At 37.4% G+C, this 17,334-nt stretch overlaps 1 protein-coding gene across 1 annotated transcript in view; it reads right to left on the reverse strand.

Annotated features, from left to right (window-relative positions):
• The window catches only part of LOC107705517 (tomoregulin-2-like), a 54,868-nt gene extending 38,264 nt beyond the window's left edge, over positions 1 to 16,604 (reverse strand). The window contains exons 1-2 of the mRNA XM_016508824.1: positions 16,176 to 16,604; positions 5,934 to 6,043 (exon numbers count right to left, since the gene is read on the reverse strand). Of these exons, the coding sequence (XP_016364310.1) occupies positions 5,934 to 6,043; positions 16,176 to 16,347 (282 nt within the window). The 5' untranslated portion in view covers positions 16,348 to 16,604. The remainder of the gene's footprint in view (positions 1 to 5,933; positions 6,044 to 16,175) is intronic.
• Positions 16,605 to 17,334: the final 730 nt, after the last annotated feature.

Raw genomic sequence — 17,334 nt, forward strand, 5'->3', positions numbered from 1 at the left:
TCGACAGGCTCATATCGGCTGATAATATCGGCAAAACGATATATCGGTCGGGCTCTAATATATATATATATATATATATATAGATAAAAGCACTTTTTCCATAGTGCATTATTTATAAATTAATACAATTTGAGGTTTTCATCACATAATCTTTTCCATATGTATGTTTTTTCTGATGTAGTAAACTTGCTCTGTAGCTCACCTGGTACAACACTGCATTTGAGATACGAAGTGCTTGGTACGAGTCCCGTTAAACGCAAGTACCGATAAAAGAGCTCAAGGACTTGTAGAAGCAAACTAAAATGGCATGGTTGCCTCCGCAAATGTGTTTTTATCTCACATTTGCTTTTGCTACCACTATCGGTTGGGTTTACAGTAAGTGGTTCGTTATTTTCAAACGCAATAGAGCATTAACCATTTAGTGACATTTCATTCAAAACTGCCTTGATACATTCAACAACCATGTTCATTTGTTCAACGTTCATGTTAATTTGTTTTGGATAAAACTGAACACACTTTTAGTGGCACTCACTGCATAATTCACTGTAAGAAATATTTCTGTCGCGAAATATGCAAGTAGCAATGTAATATCATTTTGCAGAACAGGCACATTTTTCCAGTGAGCCTGAGGTGACAAAGTCCCATTAAGTTGGTTGCTTGAAGTATTGCAGTTGGAATTACATGATTTGCAATGCTTTTAATGGAAAGACCCATATACCTAAATCTGAATTGTGTAAGTTGATACAGATGTGTGAGGCAAAGGAAGTAAAAACAGTACAAATTAACAAAAATAAATTAGAAAGAAAAAAGACATAGGATCTACAGCTGGAGGCAGATACTACATGATTTCAACAGGTGTGTGCATGTGTGTGTGGGTATGTAGCAATTGATTTAATCACTGCACTTAACTTCAGCACACACACACACACACACACTTCCAATCGTACTGACTTTGTTGTCAGGTAAATATATGGATTTTCTAAAAGTAAACACTGCATTGCTTTCAAGCTGAGACTCAAACCTTTATTATCTATATTAGCAAAAAAAGAGAGAGTGAAACAGAGAGCTCCAACATGTGATGAGCAATTGACAGAATGGAGAAATGAATGAAACACTGAGTAGAAAGCTGTAGAGAATTGAAAGGCTGAAATTAGAAACTGGATACTACAGCCAGTGAATGATGAATAGGGAGGAAGGAAAGATGATATAACTGCTGTTTCCTCATACATCTTCAACCAGCAGCCGCTTTTTGACGAGGATATTAACATGTCATTAAGAGAAATTCTTTCTTCCTGTTCTTCCATTTACTGTAACTGCTCTCATCTATCTCTCATATCGTTTTTCCTGCTCTGTAGAACTGCATCCCTCACTGTGTCCTCGCACTCAGAGCGGAGCCACAACCAGGCATCTTTTACAAGCCAGTCTCATTGTTAGGTGTATCATATACTGCACAAGCAGCTTCAGACCCAAAACTACAGTAATTACTACAGGAATATTCAATAATGTAGTGTCTTAAATGCTTTAAAAATGAAAGGGGCTTCATCTCATTAGATTTTTTAAAAACTCATTAGATTCAAATTTATGAATACAAATCAGACAATAAGATTATTAACTAATGAAGGATAAGCTCGATTTCAGTGCCAAAACAGCTTGACATTATGTAACACTTAAAAACAAAAGACTCAAGAATAATACATTACAAATGCGACTGGATGAGCAACATTAAACAGATGATATATTCAGACTTGCACACCTGCACATTAATTCTAGACTAATGTGCCAAGCTATACGGTGCGTTCAAGTGATGTTGGAAATATCATATTTATGAGATAAATGACACCACAATGTCATAATTATGCGTGGGAAACTCATAATTTTCTTTTCGTGAAAAAAACAAAAACAAATAACTAAATAAAAAGCATAAAGCAAAAACACACCTGATGTCATTTTGCGCTAGAGTTGAAAAAAACTTTGAAACATTTCCACTCATTTTAACTCATTTTTTCCCGGTTAATTTAAATTATATTAAACTAACTTAATCAAGTTGAATCTCATATAATTAAACAGATCATCAGAATAAATTTGATGAGTTAAAGTAATAGAAAAAAACATATGCTGGCATGACAACAGTGTACAGGTTTGGAATGACATAAGGGTTAGTAAATAATTACAGGATTTTAATTTTTTGGTGACGCATTCCTTTAAAGGTGCCATAGAATGCATTGATACAATATTTTAAATTGCTCTCTGATATCTACATAGAAGGTATGTGGCTTAGGTAAGGGCAAAAAATCTCCAGAAACGGTTTTACATGTCCATTTACAACCCTAGGATTTGTCCCTAGAATGAAATGGTCTGTTTTTACCTTATTTGGAAGGGTCATGAATAATAAAGTTGAGCTCTGCTCTGATTGGCTGTTACTATGCCAAGGTAAATACAGTTTTCCATTCTATGGCACCTTTAAAGAAAGCTGAATTTTTTTGATATGTTAACATATTTTAGTGTATCACAGTGCTTTGTCAAAAAAAAAATTAAGTGTCTAAACATAATTGACATACAGGACGGTCACTTATCTGTTTCATTGTAGGGCATTTGTTGGGAACTCAGAACATTAAATCAAGTGCAATTTCTTTGATTACCTAAAGGGGTCACTGTATCCACTAAATAAAGAGCACAAAACATGTCCTGTACCATTAAAACGGTACTGTATGAAAACCGATTCTGATATACTGTAAGTCTCATACATTAGTGATGAGTATGTGAAAATGTCCACATGCCTCCAGAGAAACTGCTGCATACACACACACACACACACACACACCTGCCAGATCATACACAATAACTGACTATATACTGAGATGTGTTGAAAAAAGAATTGTAAGAGAATGCTTGAATTAATCAGAGCTCTTAGACACAGTTAAAAAAAAGTGATGGAAAAGGAGAGAAAGTGAGATGGGAAGGAAAGGGGTTGGGCAGAAGTCGGTTAGCATGTTGCTACGTGTGTGTGTGTGTGTGTGTGTGTGTGTGTGGAGGTTATGTTACTGTGTTAGTGGCTCCTAATGGAAACTATTGCTAGAATTATTGAGCTAAAGCACTCAGTCCTTCATATCGCTTCATTAGGACACTGCCAAGGTGATGGCCTCCGTCTGTTGTGTTGTGTTGTGTTGTGTTGTGTTGTGTTGTGTGTGTGTGTGTGTGTGTGTGTTAATGTATGTCTTAAGTACAGAGAGAGGAAAGGGGAAGAACATGTCAAACACAAAAATTCCCAGCCATTCGTGTGTGAAAATGTGTGTTTGTGTTGTTCGACTGTGGCTGCCAGGCCCTAAGTGACCATATACAAGCAGGTGATAGAAGGGTCAGTGTGTCTAAGCAGCATCACTGATGCTCACACTTCTACACACTTCTACACACACACACACACACACACACAATCAATAAATACTCATTTTCTTTCTCTGATCTAAAAACATTTATTGTTAATAAATTGTCTTTAGTAAAATGCTAATTTAATACATTCTTTATCATTTTATGACCATTTTCCTCATTCCCTTTAAATTATTTATACTCTTTAAATTGTTTATTTTTCTATTTATATGCTATTTTAATGTATATTATTATTTTCTTATTTTATTTGATGCTTTCCAATTTACATTTTATTTCCACTTTTTAAATGTGGCCTGTCACATGCTAATTCATGTGTTCATCTAATCCTAATTTCTGGTCCTGGAGAGTCGCTTTTCCTGTAGAGTTTAGTACTGATCGTGCTCCAACACACCTGGCTTTTTAAGCGAACCCAAAGACTTTGATTATTTATATACATTTACCAATAATTAGAGCTGGAACTAAACTCTGCAGGAAAAGTGGCTTTCCAGGACCAGGAATTATGAACCATGAACCATGATGACGAAGTTGTGGAAATGTAAAATGAGATACTTTTGCAGCTTATTTTCAAAGTTTGCTAGAACATTTTTATTTCAAAATATCCTATTTCAGAAAAGAAAAAAAAATATTCTTCAACAACAATGCATCCAACAGGAAATTGGACAGTTCTGTTGAACCAGTAAATTTCCATTACTGATTTGAGCTTTGTGCATGAATTCTACTCTTGTACTGGTTCCTGTCTCAGATCCATTATTGTATAACAGTTACATGCACAGATGTGTAATTTAAAGAGTGTATGTTTTTCAGCGTGTTTCATTTCTAAATTGGAACATGACAGACTCAAAGCCATGTCAGACCAGATATTATATAGTGCTTTGGCACTTGCACATAGCCATTTGATCACACATTGCAAGACAGATGGCTAGAGTGCAAGGATAAATTAAAGAGAGAAAAAGCACTTTGCTTGACATTTATGCAGATGAAAATACACTGACAGCCACCGCACACAGGACATAAAGGTGGGTATTTCAAATTCACATATACACTACTGTTCAAAAGTTTGGAGTCATTTTATTCAGCAAGGATGCATTAAATTTATCAAATGTGACATTAAAGACATTTATAATGTTACAGAAGAATTCTGTTTAAAATAAATTCTGTTTTTTTTACTTTCTATTATGATTTCCACACCATTTAAGCACGTCCTGGAATTTCACTAATTTCAACATTTATAGTAATAATAATTTCCACTAATTTCAACATTTATAGTAATAATAATAAGAAATGTTTCTTAAGCCCCAAATCAATATTAGAATGATTCTGAAGGGTCATGTGACACTGAAGACTGAAGTAAAGATGCTGAAAATTTTGTTTTGTATCACAGGAATAAATCACATTTTAAAATATATTCAAACAGAAAACATTTGTTTTAAATTGTAAAAATATTTTACAATTTTAATATATTTTTGATCAAATAAATGCAACCTTGGTGAGCATAACAGACTTCTTTCAAAAGACCCCAAACTTATGATCGGTATTGTATTATATTAGCAAAGTGTTCACACAAGATATGTAATTGCTTTTTTGTCTCTGATTGTTTATTAAATGCTGGTCTGTATCTACATGTGTCAGATAAATTTTTTAACATCTCACGCCATGAGTGTTCTATTCATAAGGCGCCATGTCAATTTAAAAACAATTCAATAATTTATTTCAAACACTCCCCATCACCCTCCACTGTCCCACTCCCAAACCCATACTAGTTAAATGTGCAAGTGTTTTTTATACCTGCCTCAGTCAGATCACTCAAACAAACAGATTGCAATACCATTTTGTGTTGCTAGCGGTCCAGAAAGAGACTGACCGCCTTCCATTTTGGTCCTTCGCTCTCTCTCTCTCCGAGTATGAGAGTTGGATCAATAGCATGTCAGTAAGTGAACTTGTGCGAATCGCATCCATTCATCTCTCTCTTACACACACTTCTCTCATTCCACTTTCTGTTTGGGAGGCAAGGCAGGGCAGGGCAGGGCAGGGCATCCAACCGCAGGAGTAGGGCATCCCCACACACGGCTGGGTACCGTCTCTCGCGGCGCATGATACTTAACCAATAACCCTCCCCACCACAGCTAGAGGCACTCACATGGCCCCAGACTAGCGTTAGTGCCGCTCAATTGTATTAAGGGCAGAAATGAAAGCAGCGTGACCCTTCTTAAGTGCACAAGGCATCTTTGTGCCGAGCGAGGCTGGGCGATCGAGCAGATGCATCAAAGGAAATTCCCCCCCACGCGCTGCGTGAGCAGACAGATAATGCTATTTACCTGAGTGATGCAGCTTGGCCTGCAACAAGACACAGATGTATGATGTCTGAGCGAAGCAGAGCACTCTGACCAACCGAGAGAATGTGTGTGTTTTCTGTGAGAAGGCATGTGGAGGTGTATTTTAATTTGTGACAGTTTGTTTACTCCGCGTGTGGTAATGCCTTTAACAAGGTCACACATTCAACATGTGGTGCTAATAAAGCACACAAATGCATGAGGAGCACTGATTCCTACCTTAAAGTCACAGATGCATGTCACTGTGTCCCCGATTCGCAGACACTCGCCGTCAAACTTGCATGTGTTTGTGTCGCACAGAAAAAGATCAGTGTCCTGCTCTTCAAACCCTGTCATGAAATAAACACAAATATAGGTTATATATTACAAACAGGTATTGTACAAAACATGCTACATACTAAAGGTAGTTTTTTTTATTAATATTGAAATAATGATGAAAATAACAGTAATAATGGTTACAAAGATTTCTATTTCAAATAAATGGTCTTCTTTTGAATTTTCTTCCTTTCCCTAAGTGCACCAGCGGTCAGATGAAGCACTGTAGTATATTAAATCTGGTTACTGGTGTGAAAACAACCTCACAGAATTACTTCCTCGGGACAAAATGACTTTTGGTTCCAAGCTGGATAGAGGATATTCAAGCTAAAGCATATCATGACTGCAGTTGCAAACAACAGATACTCTGTTATAAAAGCTATTACAAACAGGTATTGTACAAAACATGCTACATACTAAAGGTAGTTTTTTTAATTAATATTGAAATAATGATGAAAATAACAGTAATAATGGTTATAAAGATTTCTATTTCAAATAAATGGTCTTCTTTTGAATTTTCTTCCTTTCCCTAAGTGCACCAGCGGTCAGATGAAGCACTGTAGTATATTAAATCTGAATAATCACATCATTGGTGTGAAACAACCTCACAGAATTACTTTGAATACTTCTGAAGAGAAAATCACGCTGTGCTCAAAACTTTCCAAAAACCAGTAAATAACTATGTTTGTCTGGCTGGTTTTGCGGAATTATTGGAAAGATTTTGAGATCCGGAAAAGCTTTGCAAAAAAAAATGCCGATACAGATAAATATATGATACTCATGTAGACAAACTGACCTATGTTCAAATTAATGAGAAGAGAAAACAGAGAAAATAAGATACAGAAGAGAAAGAGAGTGCAGAGCACAGATGGGCAGTATGATTTCTCTCGCTGATATGAGACATGCATAAAATTTAAATATTGCCAGATCAGTTGTGTCTGGCTGTGCAGCTCATCATCCTCAGCGATGGTGCAGACTACTTAGCCGAGACAAACGAGTGGGTATGTGCGCGTGTGTCTGTGTGTTAGAGAGAGGGAGAGATGAGGAGGGAGGTGGCACAGAGTGATGCAGCAGTGCTGAAACAAGACAAGCAGCCAAAGTCTCAGGATAAGTAAGTCTGTGAAGAATGATAATGAACCAGAGACAAGCAGGTTGAGTGGAAGAGGAAGACTACACACACATACCATATGACACTGCAAACGCAAACACAATAGAGAATTTCAGAGTAGGAGTTGTGGCACTCCAGCGCTGGGGTCACTTCCATTTCCATTCATCTCATTCAGTGGATTCAGTGCTTCACAGGAAAAATCAGCTCACAGATTTTGTGCTTTCAGCTCAATCTATTTACTATAGAGAAATGTATTGAAAACATAATTTTTCATGATTCTGGTTCCTTAACAATTCCATAAAAATTCTTAGTAGTTTTGAGATATATATATATATATATACATAGTAGTATAGTAGTTTTGAAAGGTGTGTGTTTAATATACCCATGCTCACATTTAAATAAATTGTATGTTATTCATCTTTTACAAGGTTTTCCTTTAAAATTGAATAATCTGAATACTCAGTCAGATAAACATTTCAATTTCATAGTATCTGTTGTTGTTGTTGTTTTGAGCATAGCATGATTTTCTCCTCAGCAGATTTCAGTAAATATGAGCAAAGCTTAAAACATACATAATATTTGAAACTTATTTGTTTTGTGTATTACGTTATGCAAATCACAGTGTTAGCAGGATCAAATCAAGCTAACTTGATAGTATTTAAAAAGACCTCCTTTTATTAATGTTTTAGAAAGAAGTATATATATATATATATATATATGGCTAATTAAAATGTGTTACATGATACAATGATTAATCACATATCTGCTGATAATGCCTTCATGAAGAGTATTTACAGACATTACACAGCACTGAATTAAAAAAAAGAAATAAGCTTTAGACGTCAATATACTGTTTGTAGGTCAATGTTCGAAAGCAGAAGAACATCTTTGTCCATTAGAGTATGTTGCATCTCTTATTTCGAATCGAATATGACTGAAAGTAATGGCTTGCGGTTCAACGAGTGAGTCAGATGTTAATTTGGTAACCACTCTGACTATTTCAGTGTGTAAGTGAGACCTTTCAGAGTTTGTGTGTGACTCATTTGTGAGTCATTTTGATTGGCTCATTAAAAAGATCTAACTTTCATTGCCGAAACAGTCTACAATGTGGCCTGGTTGTCTTTTTGTCTCAATTCAGCCTGCAAGCCCACAACTAAAATGTTTTCTTTTGCCGTGGTGCTACAGTTCAACGGTGCAACTTAACTAGCAACTTTCTGCAAAGCATTCTTCTTAGCTTAGCTCCTTTTTCTTAAAAGAAACAATTAGTGTTGGTAGCTTAGCAAGCGACTTCTTTTGGTTAGGTTGGCCAACACTTAACATCACACAGGAAGTGGCATAGGAAATAGTGACGACAACAGACCTGAAAGTACACCAAAGATGACACCAGAGATATCCGAACATTTGCTGACAAACAACACATCACAAGAAATCTGTGCTTGCATATGTTGTGTTAATGAACTTGGGGCAAAGTTTCTTTGAACTAAAACATCTGCTAAATGAATAAATGAATATGCAAATGGATGAGTATCGTTAACCCGCAGGGTGCAAAGCTACTGAGCATCTGCAGTAGCATTACCTAAAGCTTATACTAATGTGAGTTACTGCTAGCAGCCCACTGTTGTATGAACAGAGACATTATATTACGCTGTGTAATGTGCAATCTTTTATAGATGTGGGGTAATGAAAGCATTAAAATGATTTATTTTCTACATAGAAAATAAAAGTGAAATCCTACACATCTTTTATTTTAAGATAACTTCAGGCAGATATTTGAACAGGCAACTTCTGGGTAGCTATGAAAACAGAAAACCTTACTTCTTTTTAAAAATGTTTTTATTATTTCTCAAATTTGCATGCTAATCAAGGATCGGTGTCATGAACAATTCGGTCTACCCAATGAATCAAGTCCCAAAGGACCTCAAAGCAATTTCATTGGCTGAAAGAATTTTTATTGGTTACTCTATTCAGGCCCTGATTAGAAATCCAACAAATTGCTTTAGGGCGTTGTCTGAACTATTTTATTATAATCATTAATGTCTTTCAAATTATGTTACATATAATATAACTGAAGCTAAAGTTTATAAAATTAAGCATTTCTCAGTCTCTGTGTTTTCTCATTTAGCTTATGTTTTGCTAGCTAACTGGCCTATTAGCTTGCTAGCTTAGCCTATACAATCAATAATATGTTTTTATATGCATTATACACTTCTGTTTGATCAGACATTATAGATGGCTACCCCCTGAGGTCCTAAGCAGACTCAATTCAACAGACGGACTAATTGTTCATGGCACTGGTGGTGTCTGGTAACAGCAGAGATGTACAGAACTACATATTTTCAAAATCAATTAGCTGTTGGGTTGTCCGAACGAATCAAGACGATGTTTCAGAACATCATAATGCATTTTATGTATCACTCACAACATCTGACATATAATTAATATCATTAGCCTTTGGCTTGACTACACTATCAAACAGCTACTAATGTGTTGCTAACGTTACACAAACCATGTTCCCATTTTGGTGAATCCACAGGCTTTCGTGTGAGCAATACCCAATGACCATCAAAGAACAATGGCCACAAATTGGTACAAATTATAACTGTAGTAAGCAGATTTTCCCATACAGTAACATTTCAGCATTTCAGAAGTGATTTTTGAGCTGTGGCTTCAGTCACTGATGGTTGTTGATGCTAGCCATGTTGGTAACAAATGCATGTAAGTGAGCACTACCCTGTCTCTCGTAACAGATGGTCCAGTAAGAATAGCCCGGCCATTAGTGTAGTATTTATACTCTCATCATTAATCTACCATTGAGCTCTTTGGCTTTCATTTTCCAAAATAGACAAGCAGGAACAGAACCCATGTTAAATGAAGGACGCAGCTCTGTCTGTGACTTTTTTGGAGGTACCCTTGGAATACTGTGTTTGTGTGCACAAGGTTAATAAGGACTGAACTTCGCACCTTCTGGCACACCTGTGGCGGATCGACCCAAAGCCCCCTGGGAGTCGAGCTCCGTTTCACCACCATATGGCTGCATGTGACAGCTGCCCATAAGTACCGATCGAATGAACAGTGTTTCCTGTCTGTCTCGTCACAAATCACATTCGCTCAAGATTTTATCTGGAGAATCACATCGCACTGCAAGTTTGGATAGAAGAGAGCATGCGGTGACAAAAATACACACATTAAAATCTGAAACCTTTCAAGGGCATAACTTCTTTCCCATAATGCAGAAAATTATATTACAAGTGTTAATTTAACAAATGAAGAAGCCCACATGAATTCCACACATTCCAAAGCAGAGCAACCTACTACATTGAAAATGGAGGGAAAACTTTGCCTGAGAGGTTGACCTTAAAGACGAGATGAGTTTTTCAACTGGAAGGTATTTCCTCTTTTATTCATCTGGTTTCACTCACTTCTGCTTTAGAAAACCTCTGTTTTTATTATGAAACAAATCTTGTCCAAATCCAGACCTGACCTACTTGATATTATCAGTCCCACTTTGTATTTGTGCCCAAAGAATGCTGCAGAAAGCTCTGCAAAATTGGCATGTCCGTCATTCTCAAAGTTCTACACATCCCTAGCCTTCAAATGTGTGTTTAGTAGGTATTTTGCTCATTTTACCATGCTAAGAGTTACCAATAAGAGCTTGGTAACACTTTATTGTACTGTCAGATTTTACAATGTAATTACCATTCCAAAGATTTTCAATCCAAATCAGTGCAGAAGTCTGCAGATTTTGGGCCTGCATGTCAGTATGTGTATTTACATGTTCATTAAAAGAATAATTTTAGTCAGACCAAGGGAATACTTCATATTTTTAAAATGTAATATTGATTAAGCATTGTGTTATACTTAAACTTTATACTTTCAATGTAACCTCACAACGTCAAGCTGATTTCACAATTATCAGCATTTTGTTAAAGGGGTCATATGATGCGATTTCAAGTTTTCCTTTCTCTTTGGAGTGTTACAAGCTGATTGTGCATAGATAAGATCCCTGAAGTTGCAAAGACTAAAGTCTTAAAACCAAAGAGCTATTCTTTATCAAAGTTAAGACTCTGCCACGCCCCCCTAAAACGGCTCATTCTAACACGCCCCCACATATCTACCCCACTATGTGGAAATATTTGCATAATCCCGCCGCAAATGTGCACGCAAAGAAAGAAGGCATGGTGTCAGTAACCGCAGTTAGTGTTGAAGCAGCCATGTCAGAGAGACTGTACAGTATTTGAAAAATAATGTGTTTTTTGAACATTAAAGCATGTCAACATATTCTGTTACACCAAATACACAAAATAATGATCTTTAAAAAAGCATCATATGACCCCTTTAACATGTAAATACACTCATTGAGACATGACTGCAATAAACCTTAAAAATCTGCTCAAGGTTTCTTTATTTGCTTTCAAACAGTTTTGCTAGTACCTTACGCCAAATAGCCTTTTTACTATGCAAAGTGTGAGCCACTGAGAATAACGCTATACAAGGTAAGTAATTTGACAGTTTACTACGTTTTAAAGCTATGCCATGCATCAAATCTCATCAAGATGCATAGACAAGCTTTACACCTAAATCACAAAAATACTCTCAGTGAAGCTATGAATCTTCTCCGAAGAAGATCCGGCCTACGTTTGTGAATGGGTGTGCATATTCACTTTGAAATGAGATCACTGTATGCTTTAAATACACCACAATAACAGTCACTAGATTGTTTCAGCTCTGTTTATAAATTACTATTATTTCCGTCAACCAAATTTACGTTATATTCTAATGATGTACATTAAGTACGTTTAAAGGATTAATTCACCACCAACAAGATGGGATTAGTAAAACTTCAACACCTATAATATTCTGGGACTGATCCGACTGTTTGTGGGCAGGAATACAAAAATGCGAAAGTACGATATGTAGTTTTAACAAAAACTCTAGAGCTCTCAATAGTCTGATGGATAACGCTTTTTGCATTTTAAAGGGGTCATATGATGCTATTTTAAAGATCATTATTTTGTGTATTTGGTGTAACAGAATATGTTGACATGCTTTAATGTTAAAAAACACATTATTTTTCAAATACTGTACATTATTGTAGGTCCTCTATGCCCCGCCTCTCTCAAACGTGAGAATTAAAGTTACGCCTTCTTTCTTTGCGTTAACATTTGGGCGGCGTTATGCAAATTTTTCCACATAGTGATGTAGATATGTGGGGGCGTGTTAGAACGAGGCGTTTTAGGTAGGCGTGGCTGACTCTTAACTTTTATAAAGAATATCTCTTTGGATTTGAGACTTTAGTCTTTGCAACTTTACAGATCTTCTTTATGCACCAAGAGCTTGTAACACTCCAAAGAGAAAGGAAAACTTGAAATCGCATCATATGACCCCTTTAACTATACCTTACAAATGAACTAGGAAGATCTAGGTGCAGGTCACTTGAAGAAAGAGTACATTGCTCATCTACATTTACTCTTGACACTGTAACAATACAAAGCTGGTTTAAAAAAAGTCAAAACTTGTCCTTGCGAAAGACTAGCCGAGCTTTGAAATGCACCAGTGCATCTGGCTAACAGTGTTTGTTCATTGCTTGTTGTGCGCAGGGATCATTATTCAAACACTGAATTCGATGTTTGTTTCTGTGCAGCTGGCCACTCCAGCCCAATCCAAATTTGCGGGCTGTGTTCTAAATCTTTTGCAATCCTAAGATATACCGCAGAATTGCCTACTGTTTGGTGCAAATGCATCAAAAAAATTGTGCAATTATTTGAAGAACATAAAACTGTGACTTTGGGCTCAAAAAGATTCAGGTTAAAAGGAGAGTCATCAAACAAACTGGTGCAATAAATATGAAGGCTTTGGTAGATTTTTGTCATCGAAACAACTACTTTTACATAAGAATGCTCATGGTTAGTATCAAAATTGTGCTTTTTTGATTAGTAAACCAGAAATGGTGCAGAATCTGAAATATTTCTCATTCATTTTACATCATAACGAGACCAAAATCTTTGTTTCTTTACAGGTTTAGATTTTGATTCCCTGGTAATGTCTAGATTTCTATGTTTGTATGTTGTTGAGGTGTGTGAGCATGTTACCGCTGCCTGGTTTCAATGCTTAGGAATTGTAGAACAGAGGAAATAACAATGTTCAGAATGAAAAACAGAAACATCTGCCATCATGCATATTTAAACATGGTGCTCTTCCTAACCACTCAGCTTTATGAGTGTGCACTCTGGGGGGACGGCTCCGATTACTGTCCTTTATTTCTCCTGCTCACCTCCAGGTACACAACTCACACTCGACCATTCAATACCAACTCGCTCTTTCTCCCTGAACGAGCCAAGCTGCATTATTATTTTATCACAAACACTCTTGCGTTAGCCATTCAATTAGCCCAGCAACATCTTCTTGGTGGCATACATTAGTCATGCCTCCTCTGAGCCAACTAATGATGGCAGAACCGAGATAAATAGAGGAGAGAACTTTCTTCCTCCTCATTTTTCTTGACTGAGTAGTGGCATCCTTCCTGTGCTCTACAGGATTAAATCTCAATAATGGCATTAAAGGTGGGATACAACAGAGAGAGCCGAATGGAAAACCCCAAGAAACCCAAAATAGGGCACCACAACTTCCTCATTAGCCCAGGAGCTCAGACAAGCTCTCCCAGAAGACCTTCCCCTCTCATAGTCTTTCTGTTTCTCCCTCTCTCTGTCTCTCTCTCTCTCTCTCTCTCACACACACATACTCAACCATCAAAATAGGCTCTAGCGTACAGAGTGTCTAAGGAATGAGAAATAAAGCGCTGAGGTGCAGGATTAGACTAATCCCGGTGGTCTTTCACAGTCTGAAGGAGAGAGAAATTTGCAGATGACAGGCCCAAAAAGTCAGGTGCTCTCCCATGCACTGAAGTAATACAGGCCTGCAAAAAATCATCTTCTTTTTCAATATTTTTGTGTTGTTTTCCAGTAAACATCTTGAAAGCAAGATACATTTACATCAAAGGAAATTTTTTTGTAAAATAACAAAAAACAATGTGGCTTGTTTTAAGTGTGGTCCAAAGGCCACTATTAAAATGCCTATACTTTCTAAATTAATTTCAAATAATTTTAAAATTAATTATCATATATATTTATACATAGCAATTTGGGTGAAAAGTTTCCGTGAAAACATAAATATTAATTTTAAAATGTGTTAGAATTTGGTGTGTCCCCCGTAAACTCCAGTAGTTCATGAAAAACCTCGCGATCATCTTTTACAGAATGATTTGAGAATGATCCCAAAAGATCATTTGATTTTCAATCCCATATTTTCGAAGTAGACTCTCATACTCTGCTGTATCTTGAATTAATTTTTATTTTTATTTCCCCTTTGGCAAATAATTTTGTCTTGTTTTAGTATAAACCTCACTAGATTTGTGCTATGCCAATCCTACTATCTTAACATCTTTCTCAACCATTTTTTTTCTTATTTTACATAAGTAATAGGCTTTTTACTGAAAGACAAGAAAAAATATGGTTTAAGAGAAATGATTAGCAGTGCACCACTGTGCAAGAGCCAAGAAAGCTTTTCACACGTTCAAGCAATTGCTTTATTCGCTCCTCGAGGCTCTCAATAGTTCACCAGTGGTGTGACCAGCCTAAACTATTCTGCATGACTGTGTAAGTCTGCCAAAGAGAAAAGAAGCTTACAACAAAAAGATCTGTAGTGTAATGGACTCTGATAGATCTGTATTGGAATATAGTCAAGCCAGCCATCTGGCACCTTGTCTATCTGACAGCTTATTTTATCAAGCTCTGCTTTCAACACGTGTGACAGCACTGTGGTGGGGTTACGCGATGGGAAGGAATCGATACGACGGAGCCCAGCCCGACACACACAGAATGAGAGCGAGGGAGAGAAGAACATGTCAACAGCAAATTTACAGGTCTGCTGTCCTCTAATTCCTTTTCTTTAATTATATTTCTTACTGACACATCTAGATAGAGAGTACACTGTTTTGCCAAGGAGATCAAGCACCGAATCATCTCACATTGGCCACTGTAGGTTTGTGCAACAGATAGATTTCTTGTAGACTGTTGCCCCCCTACAGCTATTTAAAGAGAAACATAATTGCACAGCGGGGCCCTTTGTTCCCAAAGTATCTCTGACAAGCGCTCCCTTTCAGTGCCACATTTACTCCACTGATATAGTGTAAAGCAGCACCAGATGTACTTGTTTGGGGCCAGATGATTGCCCTCACCGATTTCATATGCACAAATGCCTACTGGTAAAACCTAGGGGTTAGAAAACCCATGTGTACTGAAAATCTAAGATACCTCTTAGGATGACCAATCCAGACTAAAAATTGTGCAGCAAGGGCAGCACCCTTTGTGCCTTACAGTTTTATAAAGAATTCATATTAGCAGTATTAATATGCACTCTAAAGGTAGACTATTAATGCAGTGTATCCTACACCGTTTAAGGGTTAAAACAGGTACAAAGATGTACATTCCATGTTACATCACCTAAAGATATATATTTTTTCTTGACAGAGTGCACATCAGTACAAGTTTCATACGTTTTCTGCCTGTCAGATGTACTATGTTGTAATTTTAAAAATGTAAGATTTTTAGAACAGGTTCAAATCACACAGATCCCATAGGCTTACAGAACTATATTTTTCCAGAATATTTATTCTAACGTCTTTAAATTCTACAAAAATATGAGACACCCTCCATGTAGGCTATAGCCTGCTACTACAATGTTGCAGTCAGTGATACTACTGATGAATCGTCAGTACACAAAACTATGCTTACTACACTCTTACTACCATAAAACCATGGTTAATTTACGCAAGCGATGATCCTGACCAAGACACTAACCCCAGGTTGCTCTAGATGGACTAAACGTCTAATAAGAGTGCGTTAAGTTACTCCGATTAAAAGCCCCAGTTCAATGAATAAGCAACTCGATTAAAACAGACAAACTTGCTAAAATACTAAGACGCGCAAAGGTGCACGGGCGTTGGAGAGAGTTAAAGAGAGGAGCGTGTTCAGGTCTCTTACCGGAGCAGTTCCACCCGGTGGGTGTTTGACAGTCGCTCAGCGATGATGGGAACGCGCAAAGTTGTTTCACTGGTAATATACAAAAAAAGCAATAGGTTGTAATTAAAACTACATGTGTCCGATTCTCATGCCGCGGTCTGCGTGTCTGTCGCAGCACAGCGCAAAGAGCCATCTCAGTTCACCGGGAATGACACGGGGACATGAACCGAGGGATCCGATCCCACGACGAGCGCAGGCGACACAGATCTCAGCCGCGAAGCAGTGATACACATCTTCCGGGCAATGCTGCGATGATCCCCATGTATGTATGTGCTCTGATACCGGTGCGGTTGGACTGTCTTGACAAGTGGAAGTGTCCGGTTGCAGTGATGAAACTCAAAGCTGAGATGAAAAGATATAAACATCCAAGCATGGACCTGAAAAAGCTGTCCGGATCCACTAGTTGATCATGTTGATCTATCCTTTCTGAGGGGAAAATAGCCTGGAGCGCTGGCTTTAATATCTCTCTCTCTCTCTCTTTCTTCCTATATATGAGGTCTGTCTGAGAGTGTCTTGTTCGGCTGGTGTCTGGCTCTGACTGTGAGGATGAGGATGAGGATGGTGATGATGAAGGTGAGAGGTGGGCACCCGCTTCGGCGGCGCAGATTGGCTATAGAGGGTGTAGCGGGTACCGAGCCGTATAATACAGCATCACAAGCAGACATCAAGAGTGCAAGAAGTGAGACTTCCTTTACCTCGGGCGGTATAAAAGGGCCTACAAAAGATGTTTACTTATTCAAGTCATTAGCTTTGACCAAAGAAAATACAGTTCAACTTGACTCGAGTACAAATGTTTCTGTTGACTTTTACTCGATTTAATATGCTAACTTATTTCTCCAGACGTTTCGTTACTTTTGCGACTGAATAACATTCGCAAACGAATGGTTTGAATGAATCATTTTGAGTCGATTCTTTTCTATTTACCTGTCACACGGGTCCGCAAAGCGGTCTGAACAATTCGTTTTGTGAATCGCGAATCTGAATCAAATCACAAGAGAAACACTCTGGAACACGTAATGGGATGAAGAGACTTTTCATGTAAGCTTTAATCTCTCTCTCTCTCTCTCTCTCTCTCTCTCTCTCTCTGTGTGTGTGTGTGTGTGTGTGTGTGTGTGTGTGT

This window comes from Sinocyclocheilus rhinocerous, unplaced genomic scaffold (genome assembly GCF_001515625.1).
Source record: "Sinocyclocheilus rhinocerous isolate Xijiao unplaced genomic scaffold, SAMN03320098_v1.1 scaffold504, whole genome shotgun sequence".
NCBI lineage: Eukaryota > Metazoa > Chordata > Actinopteri > Cypriniformes > Cyprinidae > Sinocyclocheilus > Sinocyclocheilus rhinocerous.